The 17952-nt window shown below is 42.9% G+C and overlaps 1 protein-coding gene across 1 annotated transcript in view; it reads right to left on the bottom strand.

Annotated features, from left to right (window-relative positions):
- Positions 1 to 17952, bottom strand: part of dock1 (dedicator of cytokinesis 1) — a 433218-nt gene that overhangs the window by 51032 nt on the left and 364234 nt on the right. Inside the window, exons 41-43 of the mRNA XM_080747125.1 lie at positions 14724 to 14865; positions 13454 to 13535; positions 8121 to 8205 (exon numbers count right to left, since the gene is read on the bottom strand). Of these exons, the coding sequence (XP_080603251.1) occupies positions 8121 to 8205; positions 13454 to 13535; positions 14724 to 14865 (309 nt within the window). The remainder of the gene's footprint in view (positions 1 to 8120; positions 8206 to 13453; positions 13536 to 14723; positions 14866 to 17952) is intronic.

Raw genomic sequence — 17952 nt, 5'->3', positions numbered from 1 at the left:
AAAACTGAATCCGGTTTGATCTTTCCGGCCAAATTGTAGTCCTTTAAAGGGGGAGTTCAGTCAAATAAAGATGATAACAAGTGTATTCTCAGTTTGTCACACAACAGAGTGATGTATTATTAACCAACAGACAAGATTTTAATGATGAAAAAAATCTAAAAGTTAAAAAAAATGTGTTTCAAAGTGTGTCAAATCCAATTCATATATTTCTGGCCTTTCTGACAAGGACTGTAGGGGCGTGGCCTATGTACACAATGAAGCCACGCCCATTCACAGAAGTATCCACTTTGGTTTTCTTGATTTGAAAAAAAAAAAAAAAAAAAAAAAGGCCACTGAAGTACATTTACTCAAAAAAGAAAGTAACTAAGTACATTTACTCAAGTACTTTGTATTCAGGTACTTTGACTTTACTTGAGTATTATTATTTTCATTAGTTAGTTTCCACAATGCAGTAGTGTGATACTTTTACAGTTTTACTCAAGTAAAACATTTGAGTACTTTTTTCACCACTCGCACGCACGCACGCACGCACACAACACAAACACACACACACACACACACACACACACACACACACACACACACACACACACACACACACACCGTGATTGGCTGAGTGAGTGGGGCAGCAGTTGCAGTGGCGTCAGTTCAGAACAAGCTAAGGTATGGCAACAGTCATGTTGCCATACCTTAGCAACAGGCACGATGAAAAGTACATTTTTATTATTTCCCCCTGTAGCCAAGGTATGGCAGCTGCATACCCCTGCCATACCCAATTGACGCCCCTGAGCAGTTGCCTGCTATCACCGCACCAGTCTGACAGGGGGAGAAGGAACGCTAGGCTAGGCTAACTGCTAACCAAACGCAGTGGTCTGTGGAATGTCAGAGGAGGCTAGTGGAGTGTGGATTGATGCATGCACACGCACAGTGTGCGTGCGCGCGTGTGCGTGTGTGTGTGTGTGTGTAAAATGACAGGGAACAGCAACAAGTGTGATTGTGAACGTTAGCGTTAGCGTTTAGCTACCGGCGCTAACTAACATGAAGGGAAGAAGAGATGCCTTAGTAGTAACAGACCTTTGATAGGCTATCGAGTAGCCTATCAAAAGTAATTAATTAATAGTATTACCGTGATGCGCACGACGGTAAAGCATTACAAATAATGATTGCCCAGGCATGATTCAAAAACGTAAAGCAGTCTTATTCCACAATGCTTTAATATAAAGTTCCAATTTTTTTCCCAGGGATTCAGAAATTAATATTCTACATGTAGAATGTGTCTATAAAGAAATAGCTTAATTCCCTGAACTGGGTCTTTAAGGACTACAACATTGGTGGTTTCCGCTCCTGACCGGATCAAACCCCGAAATGTGAAGCGCTCCCAGGCTACCGATCCTATACCAGTGTGGAATATAAAAAAATCTACAAATCTACAAACCTAGGACAGTGGTTCTCAAATGGGGTCCAAGGACCCTCAGGCTCCGTCTTGTCTCGTACTTTTATTTTTCTCATTTTCTTATTTCATTATTCTCAGGTTTATATGTCAACGTGACATCATGGCTTAAATATATTGGAGCGTTATCCTGAAAATAAATAAATACAATAACCCAAGCAAGGTATCTTTTACTGGACTTGAAAAAATATGAAGACGAAATCAGCCGGCAGAAAGATAATTAAAGAAATCCAATTTCACACCTGTTGCTGCAGCAACTCACAACAGGTTGGCGTCTCACCGTTCAGTGTGAGAGAGTTGGCACCGCGTGGGCACAAGCTGCAGCAGTTTGAAGCAGCAGTTTCAACTCTCAAAGGTGGTCTTAAATCTATCTATAAGACCACCCGTCTATAAGACCACACTGTCGATAAGACCTCAAAGTCTATTTTCAGTAATAGGCAAGTATAAATCATGCTTATTGGTAGTGGATAAACTACCACCGTGTCTGGGGGTGCCGTTCGTTGTCATGAGAACAAGTTTGTATGAAGCAATGTTTGGTTTTCAGTTCCTGAAAGCACAGAACATGTCCTCACCTCCTGTGTCATTTGACTAAAGAGCTTACAACTACTCTTGTGAGGAAAACGACACGAGGCCGACATGGGCCGTCTTAACCTCACCAACCTGCTTTGTGAAAACACACTGCAGTGCTTCTGGATTTCACTTTGTTCCTGTTTATTATTCTCAGTTCACCGTCGGGATGGAAAAGCCTTGTGTCAAATGATTTTTTGGTGTGTCAGAAAGTGTCTGACCGTGTTCCATTATTTCGCCATCGCTGTGCAGTTATTACATGTGAAACAAATACATTCGACACAATGACGCTTCTCTTCCCTATTCTGTATTTACTTTTTGTCTCTTGGCGTATCTTCGCAAGCTCATTCTCAATACCGTCTTGACTCAGCTGTGGTTGAAACGCAGAAGCAACCCAGTACTAAACATTTGAGGCCTGATGTATACTGATTTATAGTTGCAGTCCGATGTCGTGCACCAAAAAGAGACGATCTACAAGCTCACAACGTGTCGCAATGCAACGTGTTGTGAGCTTGTAGATCACCATCGTCCTTTTGTTGTGACACCAGTCAAAATCACGCAGTATAAATCACACATACTGTAACATATTATGTAGGGCATGTTCATTTTTCATTTCTTCTTCTATTACAAAAACATAGCTTAGTTGAAGAAGATATACTAATTAAAACAGACGCCGTGCCACGGTATATGAATAGGAAATGTTGTTAAACTTCATATAAAGAAGCGCTGGAGGAAAAAGCCTGTCAAAAGACGTGTGTTATCTCACACCTCCCACTTGTTTGGAGGACCAATTAAAAAATATAACTATTTTATGATCCCAAAAACGTGCTTGTTTCAAGTTGTTTGTTATACCGGGTGGATTCATCAACGCTGAAACCTTATGTAATATGGGAAGGAAAAGAAAAAAGAAAAATATGTTTTAGAAAAAGAAGGCGCCATCATCTTGCTTCCACACATTACTTTTTAATGAGCTTTAGGACGTAATAAAAGGGGGAGAGGTGAAGCCACGCCGTTCACTATTAACAGCACATCAAAGGAAGGCAGGCAGGCAGGCAGGCAGGCTGGTGGGGGAGGGAATGTATTGTCGCAGCCGGGCAGAAACCTTGTATCTCCGTTTTCTCAAGTGTTATATGTTGTTTCTTTTATTTTCCCAAAATGAACGCTCTATTTCATCATACAAGTAGTGTCGCACAAAAGTAGTGGAAATAGCAGATCCACAATTTGTTTTCACAATTTAAAAAATGATTTTTAAAATGACGAAAAATGAGACGCTTTTGGACATACAAGGTTTCCACCCGACAGCGACGCTGGCAGGGGAGTCTCAGTTCTATGTGTGGATGACCAGTAATTGTCCCTCGGTCTCTCTCTCGTTGGACGGACGGATGGCAGCTCATTAACGCTGTGGCTGAAAACAGCTCAAACGAGAGGGGACTCCCCCCACACTGCCCACATCATCACTGCATCTTAAGCCAAGGGAAAATAAGAAGAACATAACAACGGAAATAAGGAACGGGAGTGTTTCGCCTCATGGTAAGGCGGAGTGGCGTGCGTGCGCGTGCGCGTTCTAACAATATGTAACGGCCAAGAAGCAAACCCAGGTCTCCCGCGTGGAGATCTTAACCACTAGCCTAGAGGGGAATTCCCCCTTTGGAAGGGGAGACATTAGGGCAGAAGTCTGAGATACTCCTGCCGGATACATACAGTATGAAGGTCAGATGTCCCTACAAGTACAGGTCCATCTCAGAAAATTAGAATATTGTATAAAAAAGCTTTGCAGATGCCATAGCACCACGAAGCATAACTGACTGTGGAAACCTCCCACTGGACTTCAAGCTACTCTGACTTCCGAAGGTTGACATTTCTCTAATATAAATCCTTGTTTTGAGTGGTCTCGTGTAATATTGTAATATTTGAAATATGGTCTTTTGATAGTCATGAGCAGTATGCCATACAAAGTCAACATTTTAACAAAAAAGTTTGGAATAATTCACTGAATGTCCAATGTATCTAGAATAAATGAAAGTTTCAAGAAATATATGAAAGTTTCAAGAAGGTTTACTTTTACACAATATTTTTTTCAAGATGGATCTGTATATCAGAACCTGAGACATCTACCTTGTGACAACCACTTTCACTGGACCCAACAAGACATGTTCATTTCGTACAATTTTGAGATGTTTGTACGTTACTTAAGTATTTCAATACTTTTACTTCTACTCCACTACATTTCGGATCCTAACATTCTACTTTTACTCCACTACAATTATTTGAAAACTTTAGTTACTAGTTACTTTATTGCTTTATTATTATACATTAACCATTTAGCCCTAATTTTATTCCTTGGCTAACTTTTACTATTTCTATATTGCAGTAGTGATACTTTTACTTACAGTAAGTAAAATATGTGGGTACTTTTCCCACCACTGCAAACATATATTTATGTGTGTGCGTGCGTGCAAACGTCAGCGTGTCAGATGACAACGGTACAGCACAACGACACGGCAGTTGGAACCATCACAGCATTCACACCGAGAAGTACAGTACAGTAAGTAGGACAGTGCTGTCACCAGTCTTGTGTGTAATTACCGGCCTGTCCTTTGCAGACAAGCCAGGGTCAGGAGGGGGATATAGTGGAATTAGGCCCAGTGTGAGTGTGGTTTTGTTCAGATCAGTGTTAACAGCTTCAATGTGTCACATGAAACATGTAGTATGAAACCAAGCCTGACACCTCCTCCGTGGCAGGCTGTAGGCCAGAATTCAGTGGCGTAAAGTAACCAAGTATATTTACAGAGTAAAATCTTAGGTGTTTTTTTATTTTATTTTGCAACCCATTTTCTCACCCAGTGCCAACTACCTAACCTGTAGTCCTGGTTTCCGCTATCCCCCTGCCGTGCCAGGGGAATTGGGGAGCACCTGGCTGGCTAGGGGGAGGTAGTATAGAAACCAGGACTACTGCATGTTTTTGTGAGGGCATCTACCCTAGGAGATACGGGGAGAACATGCAAACTCCACACAGAAAGGCCCTATCGCCAACCCCACCTAGGGTGTGGGCGCTGATGAGGCAGAGGGAGGAACACGCCCCCAGCGCCCACAGCTTCTCCCGCCGGGAATCAAACCCAGGACCTTCTAGCTGTGAGGCGAAGCGCTAACCACTGCGCCACCGTGCCCCCTCTCATCAGTATTTCCAATTGTCAATAGGCTTTTACTTTTACTTTAGTAACTTTAGTTACCACTAGTTACTTTGTAGATTTAAATTATGATCACAAAAACATACATGTGCTCACAAGTATAGTAATACAACTGTGTGTGTGCGTGCGTGCGTGCGTGTGTGTGCGCATGCTGATTAAAATGAGCAATCATGCTCTGTACAAGCAATTCCGATCTTGACATAAAAAAGCTGATTTAGCTTGTTAACTCTCACGTTGAGAGTGACAAAGGTTGATTGGACGTGGCCTGGTCATTCTCAAGTTAAACACTTAAGCTTCATTGTATACGTCGGTTATTCCACAATAGCCAATCTCAGCTGTCAGGTTGGAAAACCTTTCCTCTCTTTATATAAAATTGTAAAAAATAGCTCACAAGCTCGAAGACGTGTGAGCTTGTAGATCTGCTTTTATGGCCAGTAGGCTTTATTTCACTGTAATGCACTGGTTCTTAAAGTGGATTCCAGGGAATCTGTGGGTTACTTTAGGGGGGTCTAAATTGACCCTTACAAGTATGTCTGACAGTGTACAAATGGGTTCATTTGGTTCCATTTGTACACTGTCAGAGTTAAGGGGAGACCTTGACATTTGAAAGTTTGAGAAACACTACTGTAATACGTGTAATACGTGTGTAATACGGTGTGTAATACGGCCTGACCGGAGCTATCTATGGTCCTGAAAACACCCTGACCTGAGCTATCCATGGAACTGAAAACCTAGAAAGAGATAAGGAAAAGACACCAACGTAATTTTCTCCAACCCGCAATCCTTGCCCGGCAGATTCATCGCACTCCGTGGCAAATTCACACCGCAAGTTCGGTGAATAACACTGAGTTTATGAGAGCCGGCTGGACAGCTTATGAACAAAAAAAAACGATATGGACCTTTATAAAATACTCAGCTCAGGAATATAAAAGAAAACATGTCACACATTGTTTTCTGCTGTGTTGCTTTTCGGTGTGTACGCTGTATAACTTTATAGAGGTATCTAAAGAGCACAAAGTATGTTTCTGAACTAGCTAGTATTGCGAGACTCTCCACCATTTCCAGTCTGGAAACCAAATCTCGCGATAGCTCCGAGACAGAAACTATACCTGCCGCTGTTTAGCTGCCTCAATAAAATGATGTACTGTGCACATCGAAAAGCAAGTGATTGTAAAATACCTGTGATATCTTTTTGTCTTCTTTTATATTCCTGAACCGATTATATGACATAAATTATACGTTCATAAATAGTTTTTGTTCATGGAACTTCATCAGCTGATCCAGCCGGCTCCATTCACTGCCATGCATTTCATGAGCTGAGCTATCCATGGTGCTGAACACACCATGACCTGAGCTATCCATGGTCCTGAAAACACCATGACCTGAGCTATCCATGGTGCTGAACACACCATGACCTGAGCTATCCATGGTCCTGAACAGACCCTGAGCTATCCATGGTCCTGAACAGACCCTGACCTGAACTATCCATGGTGCTGAACAGACCCTGACCTGAACTATCCATGGTCCTGAAAACACCATGACCTGAGCTATCCATGGTGCTGAACAGACCCTGACCTGAACTATCCATGGTCCTGAAAACACCATGACCTGAGCTATCCATGGTGCTGAACACACCATGACCTGAGCTATCCATGGTCCTGAACAGACCCTGAGCTATCCATGGTCCTGAACACACCATGACCTGAGCTATCCATGGTCCTGAAAACACCCTGACCTGAGATCCATGGTGTTGAAAACACATATATAAAAAGCTAGATCAGGGGTCTTCATCAGGGGGTCTGGGACCCATAGGGGGTCCCCACTCCCCAGAGTTACTACAGGGGGTCCTCCAAATCTTTGATAGAAACTTTTTTCACCTTTTTAATATTAACCACTTGAACCCTAGCGTCCATATTCGGAGAACTTTAGCCAAAAATAGCAAATCTAATAGCTCGTAGATTTGCTATTTTTGGCAAAGAGCTTTGGTGTAGAGGGGATAGACTAAGCACAGACTAAGTACAGAGTGAAAGGTCAAGTTTATTAAGCATGATAGTTCAAGTGGTTAAATATCTGAAAACACAAATTGACATGAATCCAAAATACACTGACGATTGTGCTGTCAAACAATGAAACTATATGGAATCTATGAACAGGTTGTGGGGGGGTCCCTGCTTCATCTCTCTCTCAACTAAGCGGTCCTTGGCCTGAAAACGTTGAAGACCCCTGAGCTAGATTCCTCATCTGCCACTGCAGTTCATTGGCGCCACCTGTAAAAAAAACTATCGGCGCAAGTGCACAAGTGTGGAAAGCACGCTGCCACTCAAAGTGACTACTGGCTAATCAGAGCGCATCTTTTCTGACGCATCAATTCAATTAAAAGGAGCTTTATTACATTGATTACATTGCCAAAGCAAGTGCCTCTGGGAAAGAGGGAGTCCCGCCTCTGATTGGCCCATCGAACGTCCCCTTCTGTGACACACCGGAAGCGTGTTTCAGAATTCCGGAAGCTTGCCAATTCTCTTTTACAGACGCCCCAGAGCCGGAAGAGGAGTCTACCTTTCCATGATCTGAGCTATGCTGAACCAAAGATGGTTAATTTATGAAGATGCACCATCCCAATTGGAGAAATGGTGCACAGATCCTACCAATGGTCTCCTGAGAGGGCGCCGTCTGATCTCACGAACGGAACAGATGTTTTCGGGTGCTAGATCCCGCGAGCCTAAGTAGTCGTCAAAATGACCCCAAACGTGACATATCCTTTTGAGGGGTGTCCCTGGCTCAAAGATATTTTCAGATGGCGGTCCGCGGCCAAATACATTTCAATTTGGAGTTCCTTGACATGAAAATGAGAACCGTTCTAACAATCTAAATATTTATATATACAAAAACGTAATAATAAAAGACAGGTCAGTTACCGCAAACTCATTGTCTGGGTCCTTCTCTCCCTTCCGCACCGGCCTGGAGTACTGGAACTTATGGACTTCATTTACCGTGTAGAAGCTGCAATGGGGGAGAGAGAGAGAAGAGAGTAAATTAACAGCGTTATGGGCAATCTGCAGGCTTGATTCAAAGGTTGATTGCCTGGCTGGCGGGGTCACACACAGGACACGGCGCCTTCCTGTGTCGGCGCAGAGAGAGGGAGCGGTAGCATTAAACATGTTAGCTTCTTGACGCGCTGGCCAGGACAGAAATAGTCTCATCTGCATGGGTAATAAATGGTTCGCCGGCGGGCGGAAAATCCTGCATTGTATGTCCAAAACCGTTCCTTTTCATTATCAGAAACCTCTTATCTCCATATTCTGACGGTTTGTGTTTTTTCATAATTTTATGTCCTACTTGATCATACTAGAGCAGGGTTCCCCAATAGGCGGCCCGCGGGAGGCTACTGTCTGGCCCACACCAACCCCAGTAATAATGGTGGTATAAGAGCAGCAACAACACTAGTATATCGTCGTTGTCGGGTGGAAATCTCGTATCTTCAAATTTGTACGTTCTTTTGCAAATCATACAAGGCTTGTCGCACAAAAGTAGTGAAAACACTAGATCTACAAGCACACGACGCCTCGCGGTGCGAGGCGTTGTGTGCTTGTAGATCGGCTGTTTTCACTAGTTTAAATCATTTTTAAAATGATAAATTCAAAACGAACGGTTTTGGACATACAAGATTTTCACCCGACAACGACGAAAACTGTCGCTGGAGTAGTGGGAACGCCACCGTGGGGAAAACTAATTGGGGAACCCTGTACTACAGCGTCAAACTAAGTGATCAAAAGAAGCAGATCCACAAGCTCAAAACGAGGAGCGAAACGACGCATATTGACCTTGTGGATCTGCTTGGCTTTCTTTGCATTTGAAGAGTGAAAAGTCACAGTTTTGGACATACGAGCATATGAACAACCCAGAACAACCGTTGGAACACAGGTTGTTCTTTTCCATCTCCTGAAAGGTAAGGGTTTTGGACATACACAGTACAAGGTTTCTGCACGACGACAGCGGCGAAATTCACTTTCCGTGGGGCACGGCGGGCATATTCTGGAGCCCAGACACTGTCAGCCGGGGCGGGCTAGTGAAAACCGCAGTGCATGCACACACGCACACGCACACACACACACACACACACACACACACACACACACACACACACACACACACACACACACACACACACACAGGCAAATGACATGGGAGCCATCAATGGAGAAGATGAACCCTGGCTGCGTCAGGTTAATGGACTTCTCACTCTACAGGAGTGATGACTGCTGGGGCTGGTAAAAGGGCTGTGGGAAGCAGCTGGTCTGCACAGAGCACAGGCACACTTTATGTAGTAGACACTAGTGGTGGACAGTAACAAAGTACCTTTTGTTGCTGTCCTCTCCATTTCCTCTCCCCCAAAATTTGGGGGACCAATCAGGGCCCAACATTGGTCTGGTCTAACCGTATCCAGAGCCATTTTTTTTACACACCCTTTGGAAATTAAAATTCTGCTCGCGAGTCCAGACTAATATCCGATACGCAGTGAGGAATTAGTATAAGCAACACCAGGCTAACTTGATCACACCACAGCCTCACACAAAAGCATCAAAAGTAGCAGATCGACAAGCTCGAAGCGCCTACTTTTGCTATCTTTCAATCTGAATGCTGAAAAGGAACGGTTTGGGACATATGCGGTCTGTCCACCCGACAAAGCTGATTTACTTGAGTACTGTTCGCTCTCAGAGTTACGGACCTGTAAAGGTCGATTTAGTTCCAATCAGGCAATCATTTCCCCTGGGGACCCCCTGGAACCCTCCTCAAGTGCACCCTGCCTGGGGGTCCCCGGGACCCCACGTTGAGAAACAGTGCTCTATAATTCACCCTCTTAACACAGCTGCAAATCAGCTACAATCAGACCCAGTTACCAAAGCAACTGTCGGAGTGGAGTGGTGATAACATCAGCAGCACCCTGCCATAAAACCTCTATCCTACGGAGGGTATAAAAAAAAAAATTTTTTCCCAAGTGTACTGCTTTTTGAGTATCTGTACTTGAGTATTTGTATCATTGGAGACTCCCCAAGTACTGGGGTTTAAGTACTTTGTCCATCGCTGCTGCTATAACATCCACAGAGATGCTTAATATAAGGGCTTGATATGGTCTCTGTTGGGTGAAAAGCTCATACTGTATGTCGTACTATATTTAGACAATTTGCCCTCCTGGCCCCCAAACTGTGGAATAAACTACCTGTCGCACTTAGAACTACCGCCGCAGACTGAAGACTCACCTCATTTGTTATATTGTTGTTAATGTACTGACATATTATCTTGCTTATTATATGTGTATGATGTGTATTATCTGCTTATTGTAAGTCGCTTTGGATTAAAAGCGTCTGCTAAATGCCTAAACTGTAAACTGTCCAAAACTGTTACTTTCCAGGATAAAAACAAACAAACATCAAAAGTAGCTGTATCAAGTAGTGATCAAGTAGGGAGTTATTTTACGGGGAAAAAAAGTATGGAGATAAGAAGTTTCTGCCCGACTGCAATGATAACATACTTTACACAGAGTATGCGTGTAGCGACACCAGCAGGCTGTCAACCTAAGTAAATCCACCTTTCCTCTCACAGATGCACTCACAACCGACAGAGAGACTGAGGACTCTCCGGAGACGAGAGTACATAACAATTATTCTGGTACAACATCATGCATTTCCCCTTTTCCTATATAAACACGCCGTCCGGTTGACTGCGCAGAGTTTCACTTTAGTACAAAAATAACACCTGACATGAATAAAATATCAAAAAGAATTTTGTGCCATTTCAAAGCTGCCAGCTCTTTTTATTTTTTTGGTGTGTGAGTGTGAGTGTGTGTGTATTTGTGTGGTTTTTTTTAGAGGTAGGGGGTTAGATGCATGTTCAAATAGTCCTGCATCACTTTGAACATCTGTGATTGTTAATGTTCCGTGGATGAAAGGCATCCATTCCGTTTGCTACTACTGGAAAAAAAAAAGTAATATGTATATTGTCACTGTCGTCGGGCAGAAACCTTGTATCTCCAAGTTTCAAATGTGTACGTTTTTTCACAAAGTAAAGCCCTGCTTCATCATACAAGGCCGTCGCACAAAAGTAGTGAAAACAGACGATCTACAAGCACACAACGCCTCGTGGTGCGAGGCTTTGTGTGCTTGTAGATCTGCTATTTTCATTAATTTAGTTCATTTTTAAAATGATAAACACAAAGCGAACGCTCTTGGACATACAAGGTTTCCACCCGACAACGACGATATATATATATATATATATATAGCGGTGCGCGTGGCATTCAAGCTTCGGCGGCAGAGGGGAGGGACTCAAAGCCTGGGATTGGGCTGCACCTATATGACCGACCAACCCCCCTTCACTGGCATTTCATCACAACATGAAAATGTTTGTGATGAAATGTCTCTGGCCTATTGCGCCGCAAACCAATTTCCCCCGACGGAGACAAATAAAAGTATCTATCTATTCACCCGGCGGGCCGATTCTGCCTGGCACCCCTCCCTTCACCCACCCCTAAATTGGATTTATCCCCCGGCCTGGTATTTACTGAATTAAATGATAAAGGGAGGGGGGGCCCTCATGCACAAATTAGTACGGAGACTGTGACTTGAGCCCTCTCAAATGTATAACGCCTGAATCCTTTGGACATGAATGGATTAATAAAGGTGGCTTTGAAGCAAACCACACACCATCCCAATTATGTTTTATTTATTTTATTTTGCATCCCGTTAGCAAAGTCCAAATGGACCCTTTACAGGTGTGTAACTCTGAGAGTGTACAAATGGGAGAGAGAGAGAGAGAGAGAGAGAGAGAGAGAGAGAGAGAGAGAGAGAGAGAGAGAGAGAGAGAGAGCCCTGTAAGCCCTATTATTTGTTGTACAGCAAATAGTGAATATAGCTGATCTACAAGCTCACAACATGTTGCATTGGCATTTTGAACTTTTTACATATGCCATGTAAAAACAAACAAAACAATTACATAATGGAAAATATCTGTACGTTTTTGGGGAATTTGCCCAGAATATGGACACTGGGGTTCCTTTGGTTAAGGGTTCGAGAGAGATGGAAATTGCGATCAATGGATCCGGAACCTTCCCCTCTCCTTACAGCACTGTCTAATCCAGTGACTCTCAGCCGTTTCCATTTCAAGGACCCCCACTTTGATACTAATTCGGCCACGGATCCCTTTATATAGGATTTCAGACCCCAATGTAATTCATTGATTTAACTCTGAGAGCGTGCAAATGGATGGATGGTCCATTTGTATTCTCTCAAGAGTTACAGACCCGTGAGGGTCAATTTAGTTCCTATCAATCAATGGCTTAGCTGGGGAGTGGGGACCCCATGACCCTCTCAAGGGTGGCGTGGCTCAGGGGTAGAGTTGCCGTCTTAGAACCCGGAGGATTCCCATTTCGATCCTGGGCTCCCCCAGAGTTAGTGTCGAAGAGTCCTTGAGCAAGACTCTGAACCACTAGTTGGTCTCAATGAGCAGGTTGGTGCCTTGCATGGTTTCCTCCACCATCGGTGTATGAATGTGTGTGTGAATGGGCGAATTTAATGCACAATCTCTGTAAAGCGCCTTGGATAAAGGCGCTATGCACCATTTACCATATAACCCTGTAGGTGTTCCCCGGACCCCACATTGAGAGTGAGACACAGCGGTCTAATTCACCCACTTAACACAGCTTCAAACTCCACTCAGAGCCAGTTATACCAAACCAAGTGCCAGGCTGTTGGGAGAGCTAGGAAGATGTTAACATCATGAGCACCCTGTCATAAAACCTCTATCCAACGGAGGCCAAGGGTATAAACCCCCAATAATTTCAATGTGTAAATATGTCCTTTTAATCATGCCCAGCGGTGCGTCCCACCGACCTGCCACCCAACCCCACATAATCAGAGGACATTACGTTTGGCGGGCGGGCGGTAACCTTGTATCTCTTCTGTATTTCGACTTTTTATGTTTTTATTTTTCATAAATTAACACATAATAAGAGTGTCACACAAAAGCAGTGGAAATAGTTGATCAACCAAGCTTGCAGATTGGTTATTTTCACTATTTATTTTTATGCTTATAATGATTAAGAAAGGGGAATGGCTTTGGACAAGGTTTTCACCTGACGGAGCGATTGGCTGGCAGATGGGTTTGGACAAACAAGAGAGGGCAGTGCTGATATCACAGAAAAATGCAAATATATATCATTTTGACAGGAAAAAGTTTGAGATATCCCTCTTACCTGACTATTTGTTCGGAGACGGGCTTGTTCTGGAACTTGGCAGGGAGATCCAGAATGGGCTTGACTGTAAAACACTGGATGTCTTTGGCAGAAACATCAAGGAAATGAAAGATAAAAAAGAAGTCTGAGGCGCTCCGGGGCAAATAAACAACCACCAGAATGCAGATATCTAATCAGCAAAGCAACACTCAAACTTCACATCCATAAAATAAATAAGAAGTGAAAGTAAAAATCACCCGTCCCATCCATAACAAGTCTTTGAAAAATGCCAAACTCAGAACAGAATGTACCTTTTAAACATCAATCGTTATGGTTTAGGTGAATTATTGTACATAAATCTTTATGGATATTATAAACAGTGACAGTCATGTATTTATAATTTGTAAACTGCCATACAAATATGAAATAAGCAAACCGCAACAGAAACCATAAAGAGCTTCATCATGTCATACTTCTGATAAGATTGTTAACTTGGAACACCACACGCCAAGTACAGTATTAACCACTGTAACCCAGGACATGGTCATTCAGGGCTCTATGAAAGTATCAATAGGCCTACTGCAATTTAACAGTTTTACTCATATTTCAGTCATCTGAAATGTTTTAGTTTTGGTCTAGTTTTAGTCGACGATATCAGTCAATAAATCCTAAATCTATAGTTGATTTATTGTGGCGTATTTATACTTAGCCGTGTGCCAAAAATAGCAGATATACAAACTATAAGCTGGTCATCGTAGCTTAGTTTTTATTAGCTTTTTGCCAGTGAAAAAAAAAGTTGTTGGCAAATACATTTCGTCACGGTTTAGACAAGTGGTTCAGTCCCCAAATTGTTTATGATTAACTTGATGTGCAACATTGTTCTCTCACTCAACAGTAAACAAACCACCATAAAGTTTAAGTGTGTAGAGGGTATCTCTGCACATTTCTAAAGTGACGATTTAAGGACTTTTTAATACCTCTAAAAATGACAAATTAAACATTGGCCAAATTGTCAAACATTAGAGGCAGAAATTGTAAAAATAGCCGATCTACATGCTCACAACGCCTCGCAACGCGAGGCGTTGTGAGCATGTAGATCTGCTATTTTCACAATAGAACCGTTTTATACAAAATGTAATGCTTCAAGTCTTAGTGCTCGTCAGGGTGGTGGGGGGGGGGGGTCCCCAGTTAAAACAAGTATTCTTTTGGGGGCTTTTTCGCGGCCTGAAAAGGTTGAGAACCACTGTATTAGACAGACAAAATGAAGAGTGTTTTTGAGCGTGAAGGATACACTGCCCCGGGGAGGTGCGGATGTCCTCACTGGGCGGGCTGGTGGTCTTCATCTTCTCTGCGTTGGGGAACTGAGTGAGGAGACGAGCCTCGAAGTCCTCCCTGCGCTCATACTCCTTCCCCCGGTAGATGAACATCTTGTTCTGGAGGACACACACACACACACAGTGTTGGAAAAAGTACTCACATTTGTTACTTAACACATCTCCCGCCGCCATAGCCGTTGTTTTATTTTGAAGAGCTAGGAAGAGCCCTGGAAGCCGCGCGCGTGTGCACGTGTGTGTAATCTGACGAATACAGGAAAGAGATCTGCTTGTTTACAAACGGTCGCAAAACAAAAATCCTAACCGGGGCCGACCATCACGATTGAGTGTCGCTGTGAAAAAAAGCGGCTGTCACCCTTTTCGGCGTCTCCGTCAGGTGGAAACCTCACATGTCCGAAACCAGACACATGCACACATACACCTCAAAGGGGGCTTGAGCCCCAGCCCTTTTATCCTCCTGTAAAAAGTGCCCCCAGCATTCAAGAGAATTGCCTTGTCCAAAATCTCCTGAACTTGAGTGCAGCATCTTATGTTGAAGGAATTGCCCTCTGTGTAGAAATCCATGCTGTTACGCAACATCTCCACTATTGACTTGATTATGCTTAGTTCAGTGTGGTATTAAGCACCGAAAATAGCAGACGTGTTGTGAGCTTGGGGGTCTGCTATTTTTGATATTTTCACCAAAAGACCCTTTTAGAAGTTTCAGCCCCTGCCTCTCTAACATTCTCTGCACGTCCCTGTCCGAAACTGTTACTTTTCAAAATTCAAATTCAAATGTGATTCAAAGAGAGGTCTACAGGTTCTACATCATAGGCAGAGTCAAAACTAACGGAGGAAAGCGTGACACTCGGCGGGAGATCAGACGATCGGGGCAGAGAACAACGCTTGTAGCAAGGCCAACTGGCAAGGCACTCAGGCTGAAAAAACAATGATCATAATCTCCATATTAAACAGCTGCAAGTCAGGCTGATGAAAAAAAACATCTTGGCATCCCTTCAGCTAATCATAATAATACGTGACCGTCGGGTGGAAAACCTGTATGTCCGAAACCGTTCCTTTTTTAGCCATTTAAAAAAAATAACAATCGTATGTGAAATAGACGATCTACAAGTGACTTGAGCTTGTAGATCGGCTATTTTCACGACTTTTGTGCGACACTCTTGTATGGTGAAGAATGGCATTCATTTACGAAAAAACTAAACAAAACATGAAAAGTTGAAATAGGGAGATACGACCTCTGTGAAGTTGGCACCCCATATGATGAAAACATATATAAAAATGGTGTCATCCTTTAGTGCTGAATTTGTGCTGAATTGTGCTGTAAATGTTATAATTAGTGCTGGTATCACTTTTTAGTTATTCTACATAACACCACTGTTCTGCTCCTATGTTCTACCATTAAGCACTGCTGCTCTCCATCGCCCTCTGCAGGCCACACCATTGTAATGCTGATAAATCTGCTAATTCATTACCATATAAATATTTATATATATAAATAAATATATATAAAAACACAATTGATGATTTCAACGGCACAAATTAGAGCACATCCAGCAATAAAGAATGAGATCCTTTTTCCCCGATTTGGAGCCAAAAAATTGGTGGTGCAAGGCTCAGCAAAACTATAACTTAAAATATCTAAAAAATTATACCAGCACAAATTCTAAAATTTACGGCACAATTCAGCACAAATTCAGCACTAAATAATGACACCATTTTTATATATGTTTTCATCATATGGGATGCCAACTTCACAGAGGGGGAGATACGAGGTTTCTGCCCGACAGAGGTCAGAGCAGGTTTACTACAGGGGTTGGAAGGGGCTGCTTTAATAAATTGGTGTATTGAACACACTCCAAGTGGCTAGGTACAGTACCATCTGTTTGGTAATGTAGAGATGCTGGAAAGTAACCAATATTATTCTTCCCAACGATCCACACACCGATGGCTTTAAAACACGTCTCTGAGAATCTGAGAAGAACGATTGTTCCGCCGCCATAATCCGTTCCATGGTTATTCGGACTTGAATGAGCTTGGTTTCGCCCAAAATGCGAATAAAAGACAAGGAAGCTTAAGGGAGTGAACGAGGTTGGATTCTTTATGGCGATTGCGTGATTTACTGCATCACTACAAAACTGGGAAACTGAGGAAAAACTAACAACTGATAACTTAAATACAAATACATTGGTCATAATATATCAGTATTCCGATATGAACCTGCAGGCCGCATTAAGTGAAGGTGGGGGCCGCATGTGGCCCCCGGGATTCCACTTGCCCATGTATGAGTTACGGCTATTCATTGCTGATGTAGCAGCATCCTGCTAGCCTGTGTGTAATCATGCTGTGGTAATAACATGTGGGCTGTTTCAATCAACACACCATCAGCACACAATGACCTCTATAGACTCACTCAGGCACGTGCACACATATACATCAAAGGGGGCTTGAGCCCTTGCCCTTATATCCGCCTGAAAAAAGTGCTCTCTCCAGGCACTGAATGCAGTTTTTTACTGTCGTGAAAGAAATGCAAATGCCCTCTTTCCATGCCATACCTGAAGGCAGCATTCAAGAGAATTGCCTTGTTCCAAATTCTCTTGAACTTAAAATGCAGCATCTTTCGTTGAAATAAATGGCCCTCTCTGTGTAAAAGTCCATGTATCACACTGAACAGTGTGGTATGCCTTCCTAATATTCTCTACACGTCCCTGGACTCACTGCTCACGGCACGTTGGAAGCAGGGCACACAATAAAACCCTGAGTGAACGTTGTTTAACTTGTTTGTAAAAAAAAAAGGAAAAAATTAAAAGAAAACGGCACTCCTAGGAGCATGACAAGTGCTCGTGTTGTTGTGATTCACTCGAGGGATTCACTCAATGAGCTTAACATGAACTGTACAAAAGCCGTCCGGGATTTAAAGCTTCATAAGCACTTAACACCCTATATGGGAGGAGTCCCTCAGGGCTCTGTAGTCGTGTATTTTATGTTTTCACTCATACATGAAATATCTTTACATGAAATATCTTCGCAGAAAATAGCTGATCGACAAGCTCACAGCACGTCGCGCTTGCAATTTTCTCTGTGAAGGTTTTCAAGTGGACCACTTAACGCCCTGATATAATGTTGACCAGGGTCCTCCAGCGTCTACAGCAGTGTTTCTCCATCATTTTAGGAGTATGGTGATACATA

The sequence above is a fragment of the Nannobrachium achirus genome, assembly GCF_963921795.1.
Source record: "Nannobrachium achirus genome assembly, chromosome: 18".
NCBI classification, from domain to species: Eukaryota; Metazoa; Chordata; class Actinopteri; order Myctophiformes; family Myctophidae; genus Nannobrachium; species Nannobrachium achirus.
This window is presented reverse-complemented; position numbering and strand designations above follow the sequence as displayed.